At 40.9% G+C, this 19,155-nt stretch overlaps 1 protein-coding gene across 1 annotated transcript in view; it reads left to right on the top strand.

Moving 5' to 3' along the window:
* The window catches only part of LOC126297448 (potassium voltage-gated channel subfamily H member 6), a 2,320,485-nt gene that overhangs the window by 208,575 nt on the left and 2,092,755 nt on the right, over positions 1-19,155 (top strand). Inside the window, exon 2 of the mRNA XM_049988300.1 lies at positions 14,221-14,451. Coding sequence (XP_049844257.1) covers positions 14,221-14,451 — 231 coding nt within the window. The remainder of the gene's footprint in view (positions 1-14,220; positions 14,452-19,155) is intronic.

Genomic DNA, 19,155 nt, shown 5'->3' with positions numbered 1-19,155 from the left:
GACGGGGTACTGGTGTAGCTGCTGTTTCGTTTTGGCTGTGAATGATGACTCGTAAATAATCTGGAACACTATTCCACTACACGCTTTATCGAGCTGTTAGCAGATAACAAGTCGCAGTAAATTTAGGACGATACATGCAAGAATGAGGTTTTAAACCTGTATTAGTTATAGATCGTTGTATCCTTGTTTGGGTGGTATTTGTCTAAAATATTTGTGATGGAATAAAGTTAATAAACTCTAATAATCAAGGATGTAATAATTCCTTCATATCTTAACAAATCTGAATCAAAATTTACATGTACACTTGAAGAGCTAATTATTGTGTGAACTTCTCAAGGCCTCATCAACTGTAATTTCAGATAATTGTTAATACTGTCTGCACTTACTTGTGCTAAGTGATGCATGAAATACGAGTATGTGCTCACTACCTCCAACAAAAGGTTCTACCTTCCAGTTATGTGTTGTGATTTGTTTCCATTACTAAAACAAAAACTAACATAGACTTCCACTGAATTCCCAGCTTTTTTGTTGCCAGTTTTAGAATTAAGTTATCTCTCATACGTAGTTTTCCATACACGAGTAATCTGAAGCGGCTGACCCATTAAATAACAGTATTTATGTATAATTTCCTTAGGTGACTGGGGAAACAGTGAGTGACAGTGATTGCGGTAGAAAATTGCTCTGTTGTGTGACGTTTCGGTAGGCAAATTCACTGAATTTCATTGGTATCGTATGGTGACAGGTTATATCTCACAAAGTGACTCGTTGCAATATAAAGAAATTCATGAGTAACTCAGTGCGATATAAAGAAGTTTATGATCTGTGCATGGATATATGGCTCCAATCGCGTACGTGGAACTAGTGGAATACATGTCATTACGAAATGTAACGCCGTTAGTGGAGTGACATGCTATTAGGTGGTCGATCGTAATGTTCTAGATAAGCAGTCTCGGTTTCTGAACTTTATACGATTCGAACTGTAATAAGATCAAGGATTCAGGTATTAACTAATTCATTTGTGTACTGCTAAACACCTCTCTAATTTCAGATACTTACCAGCAAGTGTACTCCTTCTAATACTGGATTTTTGTTATTGATAACTCAGCAGGTTTAGTTTATACGCTGCTGAAGTATGTCATTACACGTAGTCTTAGGTACAAAACCCATTTTTTAAAATGTATTCATGTTTGTAATCTGAATAAGTGTGCAACGAAGGATACGGAGGAGGCTCACGTTTGAAAGCCTCGTAGATTCGTCAGGGGAACCAGTAGCTCAGATGAAGAAGGATGGGGAAAAGAATAGGTATTGGCGTATTTATGGAACATTGTGGCATTTATCTTAAGTAATTTAATCAAACCATGGGGAACCTAACAGGATGTCTGCACGGTGCCGGCAAGTGTGGCCGAGCGGTTCTAGGCGCTTCAGTCTGGAACCGCGCGACCGCTATGGTCGCAGGTTCGAATCCTGTCTCGGGCATGGATGTGTGTGATGTCTTTAGGTTATTTAGCTTTAAGTAGTTCTAAGTTCTAAGGGACTGATGACCTCCGCTGTTAAGTCCCATAGTGCTCAGAGCCATTTGAACCAATTTTTGTGTGCACGGTGATTTCAGTGACACTCTTCCCGAATGCATTATCTTAACCAGAAGCTCACCTAACTCCTTCGATTTACTGACATAACGTATCCTTTTCTTTCTCAGTCTTATTCGTAGACTAAATTAAATTATTCGTTATAAGTAAGATACACGTTCATTAATCCAGTAATAACACATGGTGTTATCGTTCAACATGATAGTTCCCTTTCTTTAACTTAGTCATACTCTTAGCTGCTGTAGTTGATAGTCGGCTTGAGAGTGTTGCAAGATTAAAAATTAAACAGTGACTCCAATTTTTTCTTATACAACCACGCTCCCCCTGTGTGAGACGACACACAAGGAACAGTCCGTGAACCTCACAAAAGGCTTATGAGTTTCCTCACGTTCCTGCGCACCGTACTACATGTCGTTAAAAGAAGCTTGTGAGTTCTCGTGTTGATGTTATTGCCGTGTAAATTCGATAATCACTTCAGCACTCATCGGAGACTGTGTGGAGAGTTAAGCGGGCCAAGCGAGGCAGGGAGCGCTTCTCGTTGTGCGCCGTGCTTCACGTTACAACCAAGTTTTAAGTTTCCGATTAAAGTCCCGTTATTTGCCTCATCCTCATCATTTCATTGACCTTGTATTTTGCTCGTGTTATTGAAAATCGAAAAAAGACAGGGAAAATTATGGAAAAGATGCTTTGCTAACAGCGGCTGCGCTGCGTGTTTCCAGTGAAAAATTGTAAAAGGCTAAGTGCACCCCCTGAGTGTCGTCACAGATTACAGGATAAGTGACTATGAGTAACCTCCTTAGTCACTAACATTGAATGTGAGGCTCAGTTACATGGTTTGTAATGTGATACGTATTGTTCGGGAAGCTGGGGGAAACCGAGCAAAGCCGATGAAATGTTCATGTACTCCAAATGACTTCCAAGTTGTAGTAACGTATTTTCGTTAGACCTCTCGTTTGAAGGTAAGTAAAGTTAATTATTTTATTAACTATAAAACAGGTAAACTTTAATGCTGAATTCGCAGTCAGTAACAACTGAAAGATTATTCACACCAGTTGCAGGAATGTAAACAGAGGAGCCTACATTAAAACTGTTTTGTTACCACACTATATCTCTCTTTGGACTACGAATACTCTGAGTGCAGTTATCTCTCATAAAACTTATTTTGTCACCTTTGACAATGCTACGAAAAATGCCAACTCGCACTGTGGTGTGGATTTGGCATGATCTGTAATCCTCCTGTAACTGCGTGGGTAATCCACTTCAGAGGTCGGAGGCATAGTACCTCCAGCAGGCCCACGCCTAATAAAGTTGCGCAGTTTACAAACCACCCTTCGGATTACGGACAGTCTTAACTTACCGTTGTATCAAGTGAGTATTGGTACTAGAACAGTATTTTTTCGATACAAAATCCCCTGTCGATGTTATATTGGGTGGATCCGAACTCCGTAGACGAAACGTCGGAGGGTTTTCAGTTATATTTTCTGAGTGTTTTGGTATAAAGGACTCGGTGTATCGTTACAGTTAATAATGTAATTACTATTTCTTCGGCTTATTACGCCAATTACCTTTCTTCCCGTGAAAATACCTTCACATCAGTAGAAAAGCCTACAACATGCAATTAGTAAAATATAAAACACAAGACGAATAGTAATGCAACAGCCCTCAAAAGAAAAAGTACTGTCATGAAGTTGTCGCTATGAGAACAGCTTAGCACCATTAAATCCCCGATTCTTTAAAACACCGAACGCCCATGTATAAAGCTGCTTCAGACGTCTTATTACTTTACAAATGAGTTAATCTGTTACATATTTGACTACAAGCATGTGAGCGAGAAAAAAATTGAAAAGGATTTGAAATTATGCTTAAAATTCGATGGCAGTCACTGAATGCTCATATTACGAAACAACGGATGAATATAGTATGGGTAATTTACGCTGAATTTAAGCAAAACCTAGTTTTTCACGCACCTCTTTGTTTATGACCTCGTATCTCCTGAACTATTTTTCGTACTATGATATAATTTCGTAGTTTATCGGCACAAGTCGTCGTGCTCAGTGCTGAGCGTTATGACCCCATGAGCCAGGCGTCTCCAACCCGGAGGGTTGCCAGCATCTCTTAGGGCCTGCTCAAGAAGTAGACCAGACATATTTTTGATTTGATCTATTTATCTTCTCACTGTTCGTTGCATAGGTCTCTTACCTTCGAACTTCAATTCCGTGTTGATTTTCTCTAGATTTTCATCATCTCTTATCACAATATTTCCAAAGAACTATAGTATTTTTGGTTGACACGAGAAGAAAGGCGCCTCGAGATATTGAGTTCGTCAGTAATGGGCTCAGAACCCTCCTCTAGCACCAAAGCTCAAACGCATCAATACGCTGCTTATCTCTGGCTCTACGGGTCCATGTTTCGCAACAATAAAATAAGACGGAATATACGAATGTTTCAGCGAGCCGGTTCTTTGTGCTGATCGTAATCGCTCCTGGGTAGTGCGGACACCCGATTTTTTTAAATTGCTTCTCTCTTCAATTAATTTTAATGAGGAATGTGACAGACAAGGAGTTTTTCCACTCTGTGGTCGTTATAATGTGGGAAGTGGTGAGGAAATGACCTCCTTCATTCGGTCCCATGTTTGTGATGCTGGTGCTTCCTTATCAACACTTGTTGCGAAAATAAATAGCTCTGAGCACTATGGGACTTAACATTTACGGTCATCAGTCACCTAGAACGTATAACTACTTAAACCTAAGGACATCACACAACACCCAGTCATCACGAGGTAGAGAAAATCCCTGACCTCGCCGGGAATCGAACCCGGGAACCCGGGCGTGGGAAGCTAGAACGCTACCGCACGACCACGAGCTGCGGACACTTTTAGTGGAGTTTTGATATTAAAAACTCACCCCATTCCAGAAGAGCTTCATTGTTTGTGGGTCGTGAGTCTTAGCTGTCTTTCTCTGCTCTTCGTGGTGGATGTGAGCGTAATCCGCATTTTAATGGACAGCAGATTGTGATCACTACCACAGTCAACTCCAGGGAAGGTCTTACAGCCTTCCCGTCCAAGACCGAAGTCTTCCAACATCTCTGGGGTGAAGTCAGACTAGTTTCTAAATCTATCATCAGGTGAGGTCAGTGTGTACAGTCGTCTTAGGTGACGTTTTAATTGGTGTTATAGACAGTCATGCCGATACTCACACAGAAATCTAGTAAGTATCCAGCACATTGATTTCTCTCACCTAGACCATAAGGCCCAACAGCAGATTGTAAGTGCGTGTCTTGTATAGTATCTCCAATTTCAGCATTGAAGCCTTCTTGAATTATTGCCTGTTCTTTATTAGGTTTCGTACCAAGTAATTGTTACAGTTGTTCATAGAACTCCTTTGTCTCCTCATTTGAGTTTACACGGAGAAACATTCAATTTGATAGAGATGATTTTGTCATTACTGGTTTTATAACCGATAACACAGTTTTTCAGATTTCTAGGAACGAATATTGCAACACCATTTTTGCTTCGGTCACTGCTTCCTGAAAAGTTCACTATGTTCCTTCCTTGGTTCATGAATTGGTCACTTCCCCTCCAGTGAGTCTCACTAAGCCCAATAATATCCAGGTCATTCGCTCTCATTTCTATTTCTACTGTTGTAAATTTTGCTGTCTTAAGAACTCCACCCACATTCCATGCTGCAATCTTTCTTACATGAACAGGGTTAGTCTCCACTGTGGTGTTGATCTAATAACTTCTTTCAGTCCTGTCCTCCTGAATGAATCCGACTGGAAACTTGAAGCTCCGTATAATTTAAAACTGAGCAAAACAGTTGGGTTCTCATGAGAAAACTTGTAATTGGAAACCCCTTTCGCAATGTTGTATTCCTCCGACATATCGAACAGGGGACTACTCGACGCACCACCATGGCCGTTTACCGAACTATGACGTATCATAACAGGCAGTACATTGCGTGCGTAACTCTCGTATAGAGCAGATGGCGGCTCTAAACATTACTATACGTGCGCAGTGTTTATTTTTGAACACCTACCATCATTTGGAGAACAGACGTGCCAGTGGACGATGAATGTTGCAACCACAGAAGAAAAAACTCAAATGATCTTGATTGACAGAGAATGTAGGAGAAATGTTGACGCAGCCGTTGCCTTGTATGCCGATCGTTTTCTAGAGAGAGTTCACTCTCGTTCGTTCTTTTACAAGGTTGTGAACAACTTTATGTCTGATGGCATTCTTCTTCTCCAAAACATCCCATAACCAGCGTACAAAAAAGCGAATTGTAAACAGTTTACTGCAGAGTTTATTTACATGTGGTACATTCATTCAATATTTGTTCTTAACCATCTCATTTAACAATAAAAATCAATTTTATACCATACAATTAAGAGGCAGACAAGTTTGAAGCCTTGTGTAAGCAAAAGAAAGCGTTAAACTGTTTTTCTAGATAACACAAATTTCTGGCAGACTTTTTTTTTACGAAAATGAGGCAGCTCTTTCTTCATGATTATGAGAATAAGGTAAATTTTAGGATTTCCAGGGATAGCACGCCTTGGGTCAAAAGCACTCTGTATGCACATTTAACTTGAACCATGTCGATAAAAGAACACACAATTAATACTGGTCCTTGTGATTTATAAGGGGCGATCAAAAAGTTTCCGTTCTAAGGCCATACAGTCCAGAATCTCTGTGGCAATCAGGCAAAATCACCGTGAGCATTGAAGCAATCATCCCAACGGCGCACCAAGTTGAAGACACCGCGTCCTGCTGCATCAAGAAGTCCGTAACTGCCTGCTGCACATCATTGTGCGACAAGAATCGTTGACCCTTCGAGGCCTTTCTTAAGGTACTATAGACGTGATAATCGCAAAGCGAGAGATCAGAAGAACAGGGCGGGCGCTCCAGTGCCTTCCATCTGAGTTGCCGTAGCCTGTGCATTATAATATTTGCAATGCGGGGACTTGAGTTATCAGTAAGCAGCAGCACCCTTTGTCGCAGTTTTCCCGGTTATAGACAGACGTGCTGCCCCATTCACATTTTTCACTATCCAATGGATGTCTAACGGTGTTTGCCCTTCGGCAGCGAAGGAAAGAATAGCAGCCCATTGGTACTGTTTGGACGCATTTGGTAATAACATCGCCATAGGTTACGTTTCGGCATTTACCACACGCAAGTCGGAAAGACACCAATGCCACACGAATCCCATTCATACATGTCGATGCTTGTATACCCCATTGGAGTGAGTTGTGCTACGTTGCTTATACGCTACAGCAACACTCTGAAACGGAAACGGTTTGATTGCCTCTTACGTAATGTTAAAGAAATCTATATGTGACGATGCGAAGCACTGCGTTGGTACCATCGAATACTATGTAGTAATAGTTTCCAGCGTTTACAAAGCTCACATATGAATCTTCCTCTAATTAACAATTGCAATGTTTAAACAACCACATTAGGAATAGAAGAATTCCATGGACCACTGCCATATAACCCGGAAGAATTATCAACAACAGAACATTAACCTAGTCAATATCTTTTTGCGGATTAAATTACATGTATAGAAAATTTTCATATTTGGTACAAAATTAGAAATAAACATAAAAAATGATAGATTATACATAAAATGTAGGCAAAAAATTATCTACAAACGACTGAGAATTATGGATGACATAAATTAATTAAAAACGAGCAGTACTGGATGAAATCTCGGGGCTAAGAGCGAAGTGGTCATTACCATAGTCAAGTAATGTGCGTGAATGGAACAAGTTCGTTTTCAACAAGACGCAAAGCGCGTACCGTCGACGCTGTTTTGCAGACACATTCAGTTCAATGCAGACACAAGGAAATATGATGGAAAGAAATCAAACCAAACGCAGTTCCTCTGCAGCGAACCACCGGAGACTACAGGTCCTTGTACCAAAATTTTTAGTAGGTATCCCTGAACAACCTCTGACATTTTGTTGTTTGAGTTCGGGTTCACAGTCTAGTGAAAACTTTTAACGTAATTTACCAGGGAGGATTTGGGTTATTGAAGGCGTCATACCGAATTTGCGGATTTAGCTTTTTCTTTGGATAAATACAAATAGCGAATACTACTAGCCGGAAGCTGGAAAGACGTTGAAACACGATAGAGTATGAAATACTCTAACAATAGTCAAACGAAATTAACGTGTCGAATATTCCCACATTCAATATTATACGTTCACAACAATTCAGTTACTGTACTTATTAGTCTGAAAAATGGTGTATGATACTGCTCTCCACACTAATCTATCTTGTGCAATATCTTCTCTTATGTGTGTAATTACTGCAGCCTTTGTTCGTCGAAGACAACTTGCTGTTTTCGTATGTTGCCTCCCCCCCTCAATATTTTACCCACACACTTAACTCCATTTCGGGATTTACGATTCATTGTTGGCTCAAAAATTAAGCTATTAACCGATCAATTCTGTAGTTAAGTTGTGCAACGAAGCTCTTTTCAGTGCGTCTTTATTTGTTTATCTATAAAGCCATCAGTATTCTTCCGCGCCGACATGTATCAAAAACTTTTCTCCTTGTCTGTACTCTTTATCGTACTCGTTTCGCTTCCATATAAGGCTTCACTGCAGACTTCCTAACGCAGAGATTTATATTAGATATTAACGAATTTCCATTCTCTTTTCTTTCCAGTGGGCCCGCAGCTTGCGTGTTGGTGGAGAACGACATGTTTTAAATACTAGTTTTTTGCTGCACTGTTTATTTACCTGTAGTGATACAAGTTATACAACGATCTCGTTTCGGCCTTTTGCTATTATCAACTCTACCTGTGAAGATGGTATAATAAGTATAAATTTACGTCTACATGTGGCACCTTATGCTTACGTCTTAGCTGGTGTGGCGTAGTCCGTTTGACGTCTTGGAGCGGTAATGTCGGTTGTCTTGTTGTTATGACGTGATCATATAATTTATAAGTTTACATTCTATTTGCGTGATCGTATAAAGTTGTTTTTGCCAGCCTTCTTAACGACGTCGGCTCCAACGATGCTTTACGTTTCTGATGGAATTTCTATTTCGCAGAAAATCAGTTATTACGTTTAATTTTCCAGAGATAGAATTTTGTGGTTTTATGTAAATAATACGTGTTCTATTGCTTTGTGCTTACCGCGATAATGTACCCTTTTTAAGCTAAAATGTCAATAAAATTATCAAGGCATTTAATTGTGTTTAAAATCCGTTTGTTCGCTGAGTACGTGCTCTGGGTATATAATAAACATTTTGGAGGAAATGGAGATTTACACTCATACAGAAAAATACCCAGAAGACATCCCCAACGACACAATCAGATTTAAAAAATTAAAATATCAGGAAAATTTGTCAGTGAGAGGTGGGACTCCGTCACCTCCAAAGGTCCGAGGCACAGTAGTGTGTAAAAGTAGGATGAAGCAAACAGCTTGGTGGAATGACACAGTCAAGGCAGCCTGTAAAAAGAAAAAGAAGGCGTATCAAAAATGGCTACATACTAGAACGCAGGTACACAGAGAAAGTTATGTTGAAGAAAGAAACAAAGCCAAACAGATAATTGCAGCATCCAAGAAGAAATCTTGGGCAGACTTTGGAAACAGGTTGGAGACTGTGGGTCAAGCTGCTGGAAAATCATTCTGGAGTGTAATTAGCAGTCTTCGAAAGGGAGGTAAGAAGGAAATTACAAGTATTTTGGACAGGTCAGGAAAACTGCTGGTGAATCCTGTGGATGCCTTGGGCAGATGGAGGGAATATTTTGAAGATTTGCTCAAAGTAGGTGAAAATGCGATCAGTAATGTTTCAGATTTCGAGGTAGAGGGGGATAGGAATGATGATGGAAATAGGATCACATTTGAGGAAGTGGAGAAAATGGTCAATACATTGCAGTGCAATAAAGCAGCTGGGGTGGATGAAATTAAGTCGGAACTCATCAAATACAGTGGAATGTCAGGTCTTAAATGGCTACACAGGATAATTGAAATGGCCTGGGAGTCGGGACATGTTCCATCAGACTGGAAAAAAGCAGTAATCACACCAATCTTTAAACATGGAAACAGAAAAGATTGTAACAACTACAGAGGTATCTCTTTAATCAGCGTTGTGGGTAAAATCTTCTCAGGTATTGTCGAAAGAAAAGTGCGAGTATTAGTTGAGGACTAATTGGATGAAAATCAGTGTGGGTTTAGGCCTCTTAGAGATTGTCAGGACCAGATATTTAGCTTACGGCAAATAATGAAGAAGTGTTATGAGTGGAACAGGGAATTGTATCTATGCTTTATAGATCTAGAAAAGGCATATGACCGGTTTCCTAGAAGGAAGTTATTATCTGTTCTACGACATTATGGAATAGGAGGCAAACTTTTGCAAGCAATTAAAGGTCTTTACATAGATAGTCAGGCAGCAGTTAGAGTTCATGGTAAATTGAGTCCATGGTTCAGAGTAGTTTCAGGGGTAACTCTATAAGGCTGCAGCCTGTCTCCACTGTTGTTCATTTTATTTATGGATCATATGTTGAAAACAATAGACTGGCTGGGTGAGATTAAGATATGTGAACACAAAATAAGCAGTCTTGCATATGCGGATGACTTAGTTGTGATGACAGATTCGATTGAAAGTTTGCAAAGTAATATTTCAGAGCTAGATCAGAAATATAAGGACTATGGTATGAAGATTAGCATCTCCAAAACGAAAGTAATGTCAGTGGGAAAGAAATATAAATGGATTGAGTGCCAAATAGGAGGAACAAAGTTAGAACAGGTGGACGGTTTCAAGTACTTAGGATGCATATTCTCACAGGATGGCAACAGAGTGAAAGAACTGGAAGCGAGGTGTAGCAAAGCTAATGCAGTGAGCGCTCTACTCTCTTCTGCAAGAAGGAAGTCAGTACCAAGACTAAGTTATCTGTGCACCGTACAATCTTTCGACCAACTTTGTTGTATGGGAGCGAAAGCTGGGTGGATTCAGGTTACCTTATCAACAAGGTTGATGTTACGGATATGAAAGTAGCTAGGGTGATTGCAGGTACTAGTAGATGGGAACAATGGCAGGAGGGTGTGCACAATGAGGAAATCGAAGAAAAACTGGGAATGAACTCTATATATGTAGCAGTCAGGGCGAACAGGCTTAGATGGTGTGGTCATGTTACACGCATGGGAGAAGCAAGGTTACCCAAGAGACTCATGCGTTCAGCAGTAGAGGGTAGGAGGAGTCGGGGCAGTCCAAGAAGAAGGTGCCTGGATTCGGTTAAGAATGATTTTGAAGTAACAGGTTTAACATCAGAAGAGGCACCAATGTTAGAACTGAATAGGGGATCGTGTAGGAATTTTATAAGGGGGCTATGCTCCAGACTGAACGCTGAAAGGCATAATCAGTCTTAAATGATGATGATGATGATCAGGAAAATTTTTATGGCATTAAAAAGGAAAAGGGTAAACTATCACGTAAACACAAAACAACAGAACACTTATTATTTACGCAGAAACCACAAAATATTACCTCGGAAAAATAATCGTAATCGCTTACTTTCTTCAAAACAGATATTCCATTATAAACATATAGCATCGCTGGAGCAAAAGCTATTAAAAAATTGTCAAAAATAGCTTTAGAAGATCACGCAAATAAAAAGCAAACATATAAATTACATGATCATACCATAACAACAAGACAACCGATATTTACGCTCCAAGATGCCATACAGAACACGTCATACCAGCTAAGACGTAAGCATAAGGTGCCATACGTAGACACAGACTTAAGGACCAATGTTACATCTAATATACCATACTCAAAGGTACACTTGATAACGGGAAAACGCCGAAAGGAGCTCGTCGTGTAACTTGTATCGGTACGAATAAATAAATAAATAGCACAGCAAAAAAAAAATAGTACTTAAAATCTCTAGTTTCTCAGGAACACTTTTCTTGCTATAAACAGTTTGCATTTTACAGCCTTTTTGTCTTATCATCGTCATTTATGTTGTGGATGTACCTAAAGTTTACTGTTAATCTAGCTGCTCTATTAAACAGTGTTCCATAAGCGCAAACCAGTTGTGTCTCTACCCGCGGTTACTCGTACTTTAGGTACTTTCATGCCCCGCAGCTAATTCGCTGCAGATAACAACCTTTAGTTGTCATCTCCGGCCCTGGTTGGCCTAAGTCCTAGGGGACTGATGACCTCAGAAGTTAAGTCCCATAGTGCTCTGAGCCGTTTGAGCCATTTTTTAGTTGTCATCCTACAGTCAAATAGTCTATGCGTTGGCTAGAACTGCGAGTTAATAAAATACACATAAATACAAAATAAAAGTTAAATGAATAATTTATTAACAAGGATTCTATTCTAACATCTGTAATTGATGTAGACAACAGATAATTATGTCGAATAATGGTTATTCCAGAAGGGACATCTCAACTAAACAGGAAGTGGTCCTCCGATATTCAATTAAAAAACAGACAGAAAATACCCTCATCATATGTAGTTACGTTGAGAGCGTTACGAGAATGGTAGCAAATCCCAAACTAAATAGTCATCAAAGTTACGCGAAATTAAGTCAATTTCGTAATCATACTACACGAAATATTCACCAGCTCAAAACAGTTCAGAGTTCAAAATAATGATTTACAAATTATCACATAAGACAAAGAATAGTAACTCATACTCTGTCTATTCCTTGTTCCGTAATACAAGCAGAAGAAGTTAAGAGTCCTACACTGCAGCATATTCAGACCTCACGAAAGTCCCTTCAAAAGTCAAAGTATGGTAGTAGCCGTTCACTGCCCAGAATCGAATACCTGCACGATTGAATACCACACGATACCACAGGCAGGTCTGCCTCCTTCCAGAACTCTCGTAAAAGTACCACCAATCGCTTCCTTGAGCTCTTCACTCGAAAAAGTGTCCTTCTCCACTTTTCTCCTATCGTGTTCGCCTACTGCCCGCTTTTACATTAGTTGAGGGCAGTCCCCAGCAAAAATACATAGGCCTACTTCTTATGTTCTACAGACATGATTTGAATCAACGTGACCAAGGACTAACTAATATATTACAACAATATTTAAATAAAGAAATGTCATAAAAATTCGATTCCACTCAGATCATTTACGATATATATAAGTAAGTTTGGTTCAAAAATAAGCCAGCGTTCTTTCGCTTGTGCGCTCACGATAAATAACAATAGATTGTCGTTAAATATTGTTAAACAATTATTTAGGCGTGCTTGTCAGAAGTGTCTTTTGGCATTCTTTTACAAAGGTGGTGTCAGCTAAGACGCGTGATTAAATTACAACGATTTTGTATTTTCAGTTGTAATTAATATTTAAATAAAGTTACTGGGAAAGTAGTAAACTGTTGATTAAATAAATACCCAAGTAATAACAAAAGTGAGATATTCATGCTATATTCATTTGCTGTGCAATTATGGGGGACATGATGTTCTGACAACATTTAGATAGTGAAAAGATATAAAAAACGTAAAGTATGAAGAAATAAAATAGATACAGCTAAGTAGCTCTTAGAAATGATAGCTATAGTTCAATGCTGTCATCTAAGATACCGTATGTTGAAATCGCATGAAGCGTTTAAAATTTGTTAATTCTAAGGTTCACTGTGCAAATTTTTATTCGCTGTGAAGTATTAACTTCTGTAGTTTTGAACATACTGAAATACTATTGCGTCACTGTATGCATCTCATTTTTCTGAGATCGCAGATGTATTCAGATTTGCTTTAATATTTGACTTAATTATTATATATTTTTGAAGAGCTGTAAGAAGCTATCTTTCAGCCGTCTGACACTCCGTCAGTTCTTGGACCATCTCCTGCACAAAGGCTATGTGAGCTACAGCCGTCCAAATTCCCTGATATGGGATTTACCCATTTTTGGCGACGCTGCTCGCTGGACTCGCCCGTACCAGTCGCCCAGACGGACCTGCTGTGGCGGGCCTTGAACCCTGGGCCCGTTAGCGTTCAGCCGTACAATAATTTCACCTCTCCCCATACGTCTTACAGGAGGGTAAATCGCTCGCCTACATGCGCGTTAAATTACAACTCCTGTCTGTTATGTTAATGTCTTCTACTTTCTGCGCGTTATTTCCTAATTTGTTACTTGTAGAATCATCTGACTTCATTCGCTACACTTCATTAATCTTGTCTTACTTGTATTGTTGTTGTTCTTGCATTAAGTAAGAAGACTGGTCTGATGCATCTCTCCACCTTAGTGTACCCTATGGGAGCCTCTTCATCTCCACATTACCACTGCAACGTACAGTCATATGACCTGCTTTGGTCTCCCTGTATTATTTTTACTCCCGTTTTAAATCCCACCATTACCAAATTTACAGTCCCTCAATGCCTCACTACGTGTCCTTTTAGTTAAGCTGTACCGTATATATACTTCTGTACGTGTTGTACACAGCATTCCTATTCTTGCATTTAATCCACGGTAACTTCAGAACTTCAAAGAGTATGTTCCGGTCAACATCGTCAAAAACTTTTTTCTAAATCTTCTGTGCTGTAAATGAGAGTTTTACCTTCTTTCTAAGAAAAGTTATAAGATTAGTATTGCTTCGTGTGTTCCATCTTTTTCCTAAACCCAAACTGATGTGCCCGCCAGGTGGGTTCACCCTCGTGATGACGTGTTGCAGACCGGAGCTTCCTGGTGGCGAACGCGCAGCGGGGGCTATGCCACATCATCTACTGCTCGGACGGCTTCTGCCGCATGACGGGCTTCAGCAGGGCGGAGGTGATGCAGCGGCCCGCGTCCTGCGAGTTCCTGCACGGGCCGCTCACCTCGCAGCACGCCGCCCAGGTCGTCCGCGACGCGCTCGCCGTCGGCGCCGAGAAGCACTTCGAGATCCTCTACTACCGCAAAGACGGTTAGTAGCCCACTGCTGTCCTGGAGTACCTTGTACATCTCAAGATGCCACGAATTCCTACAAAATTATAAAAATATTAGGAAAGGGAGAGACTGCTGCTCACCATAAAGATCTCTTGAGTTGCAGACAGGCAAAATGAAAAGATTGTTATACAATATAGCTTTCAGCCAAAGCGTTCTTCAGCAGAGAGAACACACACACACACACACACACACACACACACACGCACACGCACACGCACACACACACACAAGCAAGCACGACCTATGCACACGCGACCACCACCACCGGTAGCTCAGGTCGGACCTGCCGGTGGTAGCGATCATGTGTGCAAGAGATGTACTTGCTTGTTTGGATGTGTGTGTGTGTGTGTGTGTGTGTGTGTGTGTGTGTGTGTGTGTGTGTGTGTGTGTGTGTGTGTGTGTTCTGGCTCAAATGGTTCTGAGCACTGTGGGACTTAACATCTGAGGTCATCAGTACCCTAGACCTAGAACTTAGAACTACTTAAACCAACTAACCTAAAGACATCACACACAGACATGCCCGAGGCAGGATTCGAACCAGCCACCCTAGTGGTCGCGCCGTTCCAGACTGAAGCGCCTAGAACCGCTCGGCCGCAACATGTGTGTGTTGTCTTTGCTGAAGAAGTCATTGGTAGAAAGCTATAATGTCTAACAGTTCTTTCACTGTGCCTGTCTGTAACTCAGTGGGTCATCTTTACGGTGTGTAGCAATCTATCCTTTTCCTAATGTTGTGGCTATTCCAGCTTGGAGTTTCCGTTGTTAAAATATAACTATATTTTGAAATTTGTAAGTAAATGGCTACGTTTCAGCAAAACCTCTAAGGGTGAGTATAAAACTGCCGAGAGACGGAAGTTATTCGAAATGGGTTCGGATATTATCAGTGTAATAAACGAAGCGTTCGACCATCACTACATATCCCCAAAAACCTTACGTCTATCAGTCACTGGTCAACGATCTCTGCGGTGAAGTTAGCGTGCGTATTTCAGCCTGCAGGATTTCGTAGCCGCTGTCATGGAAGGCGAAATCCAGCAGGTTGTTGGCTGTCATGTTTATCCTTAATTTTTTCTTCGCATTTCTCTGATCTCCTCCATGATCTTCAGGTATTCTCTGTTAGCTGAACAGTGTTGAAAACCAGTGTCGCGTTCAGTTGTAAAAGGAAAGAAGTTTGGTAAGTAGGTGAAAATTTTCCACCTACTGTTGGTGGGCCACCGTCATCGGATAGATGGCGATAACAGGCAGCCAAAGAGAGAGATAATGTGTACCACAATATTGTTGTCGAACCGGAAGGTGGCTTCCTGGTTATTGTTTTTCTTCCTCTCGCACATTGTTTGGCTATTTACTTCCTTTATGGAGGAAAGCCAAGGAACTGGGAAGCTACGTTGTTGAAATCTAGCGGTAGTTTTCTTGACGTTCCGCTGTCGTAGACTTCAGAGATTGGTTTCAATGCGTGTGGCATTTGTGCTTTAATCCGTTTCAATTAGTTTTAAACGCGTGTGGCATTTGTGCTTTAATCTGTTTCAATTAGTTTTAAACGCGTGTGGCATTCGTGCTTTAATCCGTTTCAATTAGTTTTAAACCCGTGTGGCATTCGTACTTTAATGTGCTTTTAAGTGTTTGTACACCTACTGACTACATCGTGATCCAAACAAAGAACACCTAGTTTTTTTAAAAAATGTCGACCAGCCTTCCAGAACTTCCTTTGCAAAGAAAAAACGAGGAACATTTTTTGCATTTAAAATGTTTCGCACTATCGTTGGAGACATACTAAGAAACCTAACAACAAAAGTTCGATGTAATCAGAGAGATGCTGTGTGTCGTGACTTATGAAAAGTTTTCATTTCAGCAGCACACTGAAGTCTCCTTAATAAAATATACATCGCTGCCAAAATTTTTCAGACTCCTCACTGAACGTCTACTGTTTGGCGTTGGGTTATACGTAAGGGGGCATATAAATGCTGGCACAGTGCGTCACCACAAAATTGACATGTTTTCTGACAAAATTAATCAACGGAGACAGCTGAATAATTTCGTGTGAAGTGCATATTTACCGACCCAGAAGATCGAATATTTCATCAGATAGTTTGCAGACGGTGCTGTCGGATGGAAAAGCCAGGCAAATAATGCTGCTGGTAAGGCTAAGAAATTCACAAATAGGGACGGTCGAGCGCTGAGCGCAATCTACTGTTTTCATTATTTATTGTAGTGGATTTCCGTTTAAGTCCTCGTGTGGAGGTTAGCAACAGAACGATCAGTTCACACGCGAGAAGATTCAGTTTTCTTGGACTTTTTTCCAAACAGAAGCTTTGATTACAAGCTCGAATTATTGGTATCACTTGGACTGATGATGAGAAAAAAATGGTTTCACTGGTCTATGGAGCAGTGAAAGAACGTTCTGTGAAGTGCTGAGTGGTACCTGATTGGTACTCAGATAGCATTTGGTTGATGCCTAGTGGGTGATGTTAAAAAGAGTGCTTTGTATCGACACTGAACGTCTTTGGGGGTGCTGTGACGATTCGACGTGATTTTGCTAGTTTTAACTCGGATCGTAAGTTTGAAAGAACGCTCGCAAACATGTTACACATTAGCCTGCTTCTCACGGTGTGATAACAATTGGGAACAAGATGGGATCTTTTCAAGAGACTAAATTATATTCAAAGTCCCCGCTGAGTGCAGCGAAGCTATGATCATGTGTATAACGCACACGACGTGGGACAGGAAGAGCGAGCAGCTTCTCTGCCCAGGTTGCGAGCCCAATCGAATATCCTTACTCCTGTCACGGCGCGGTCTTCAGTCCCCACAGCAACTTGAAAACGAGTGCTGTGAATCGGCGCCTTAGCGCAATCTGTCCTGTTCTTTCTACGGCAGGGCCTTTCAAACCAATATAGCCATCTAGCAGAAGGAATGATGGATGGACACAGTGAAGGAGCATGCCCACGACATTACTACTTTTCTTATTGAGTGAATGCTGCGCCGTGGTCTGTATATTCTGAGTTAACAGAGTTACACTCCATGGAAGACCTATGCGAAGCTCGCAAACCGATTGTTCTAACAGCCTTCCTGTGGGCCAAGACTATTCGTTCTGGGTGCAGAGAGTTGTCCAAAATGTGATACCACGTAAATAATAGGGTGAAAAAGCAAAATAAACAATGACTCAGATTTCAGTGTTAGTAACGGTGGTATTAGCACTTTTACTACCCCTCGTCCCCGTTCGCTACATGCTACTGACGGTAGTACATGAACATCTGATGAGGCACTCCTCATCTGGTTGAAGCTAACTTCTTTGTCCGTCTTTGCTTTCAAATGTATAACTATGGAAATACGGTTCTGCCTTGAGCAATTACCAATTCTTCTTTAACGCCTACACACGCTTCAGTGAGGTTTCACTATCGTTGCTGCTACTGATTGAGGGTTTGAACAGATTAATCACCATAGGCCATCAGTCTCGTATTGACTCCCAGGTCTAGAGTATATCCTATATGCAAGTTTAGGAAGATTTTGTCAGTGTTTGCGTAGTGTGTATCTGAGACGGGTCACGGATACCATCCCGGTATTCACCTAGTGGGAAACCGCCTAATAGCACATCCAGGCTGGCCAGCAGTCCTTGGCGTTGATCTGCGAAGCGATTTGGATCCGGGTGAGGTTCGCCTACTCGAAGTTGTCCCAGAAGCGGCGCGGTTACCGACTGGGCTATGCGGCTGGTGTTTCGCCATCACTAGAAGCTTCATTTTATCTTCTTAATATTATATATTGAAACTGTGTGTCTGTCTTTCGTTTTTAGTACAGCTGGTATATAGCTCTCGTTTGTTAGTTTTTTGTTGTTTTCACGTTTTCTAGTCTTAATGATACAGTGCATATTATAAAGTACAGGTAGTAAGAATAAATAATGAACCCACTGATGGTGGTATAACATCACCAAAACATGTGTAGGTTCAAATGGTTCAAATGCTCTGAGCACTATGGGACTCAACTGCTGTGGTCATCAGTCTCCTAGAACTTAGAACTACTTAAACCTAACTAACCTAAGGACATCATACACATCCATGCCCGAGGCAGGATTCGAACCGCGCCTAGAACCGCGAGACCACCGCGGCCGGCATGTGTAGGTGTTAAAGAAGAATATGTGTTTGCTCCAGGCAGAAAGATATTTTCAGCATTTCCCTTTTCTGTGATCATCGTCCCTAACAGTCATGTCACCAACGTAGAGAAACTTCTATTTCCATAATTTTGTTGGAAAATAGAAGAGAAGTGATATTGTACAGTTCCTAACCACAGAACCGTGCGACAGCGTGCAGTTTCTGCAGAGGTTGATAGTCATCCATGTGCCAACTAGGGCAGTGCTCTCGGCAGACCAGTCACAAGGGATCCCTTGAGTGCGATGTCGCAAAAGGCCATTGATGTTTACGGCATTCGACACTCCACAGATTGTCTACCATGCAAGGACATTATTAGCTGTTTATGGCAACGGAGGACGGGACTGGAGGTATCCAATGGTGTGCACAACATGACGCAACGGATCGTAGTTGAACTGCTTAGTCGACGAGTAACTCACAACAGTGCTACAGTACTAGTGATGTTGATACAAAGCAGAGCAATGGAAACGATAAACGAAGCAAACATTGCATTATATCTACAGCAACAATTGTCCAAGTTAACATTTCATCAAAAAGGGATGCAAGAAATT

This window comes from Schistocerca gregaria, chromosome X, assembly GCF_023897955.1.
Source record: "Schistocerca gregaria isolate iqSchGreg1 chromosome X, iqSchGreg1.2, whole genome shotgun sequence".
In the NCBI taxonomy this organism is placed as follows: Eukaryota; Metazoa; Arthropoda; class Insecta; order Orthoptera; family Acrididae; genus Schistocerca; species Schistocerca gregaria.
This window is presented reverse-complemented; position numbering and strand designations above follow the sequence as displayed.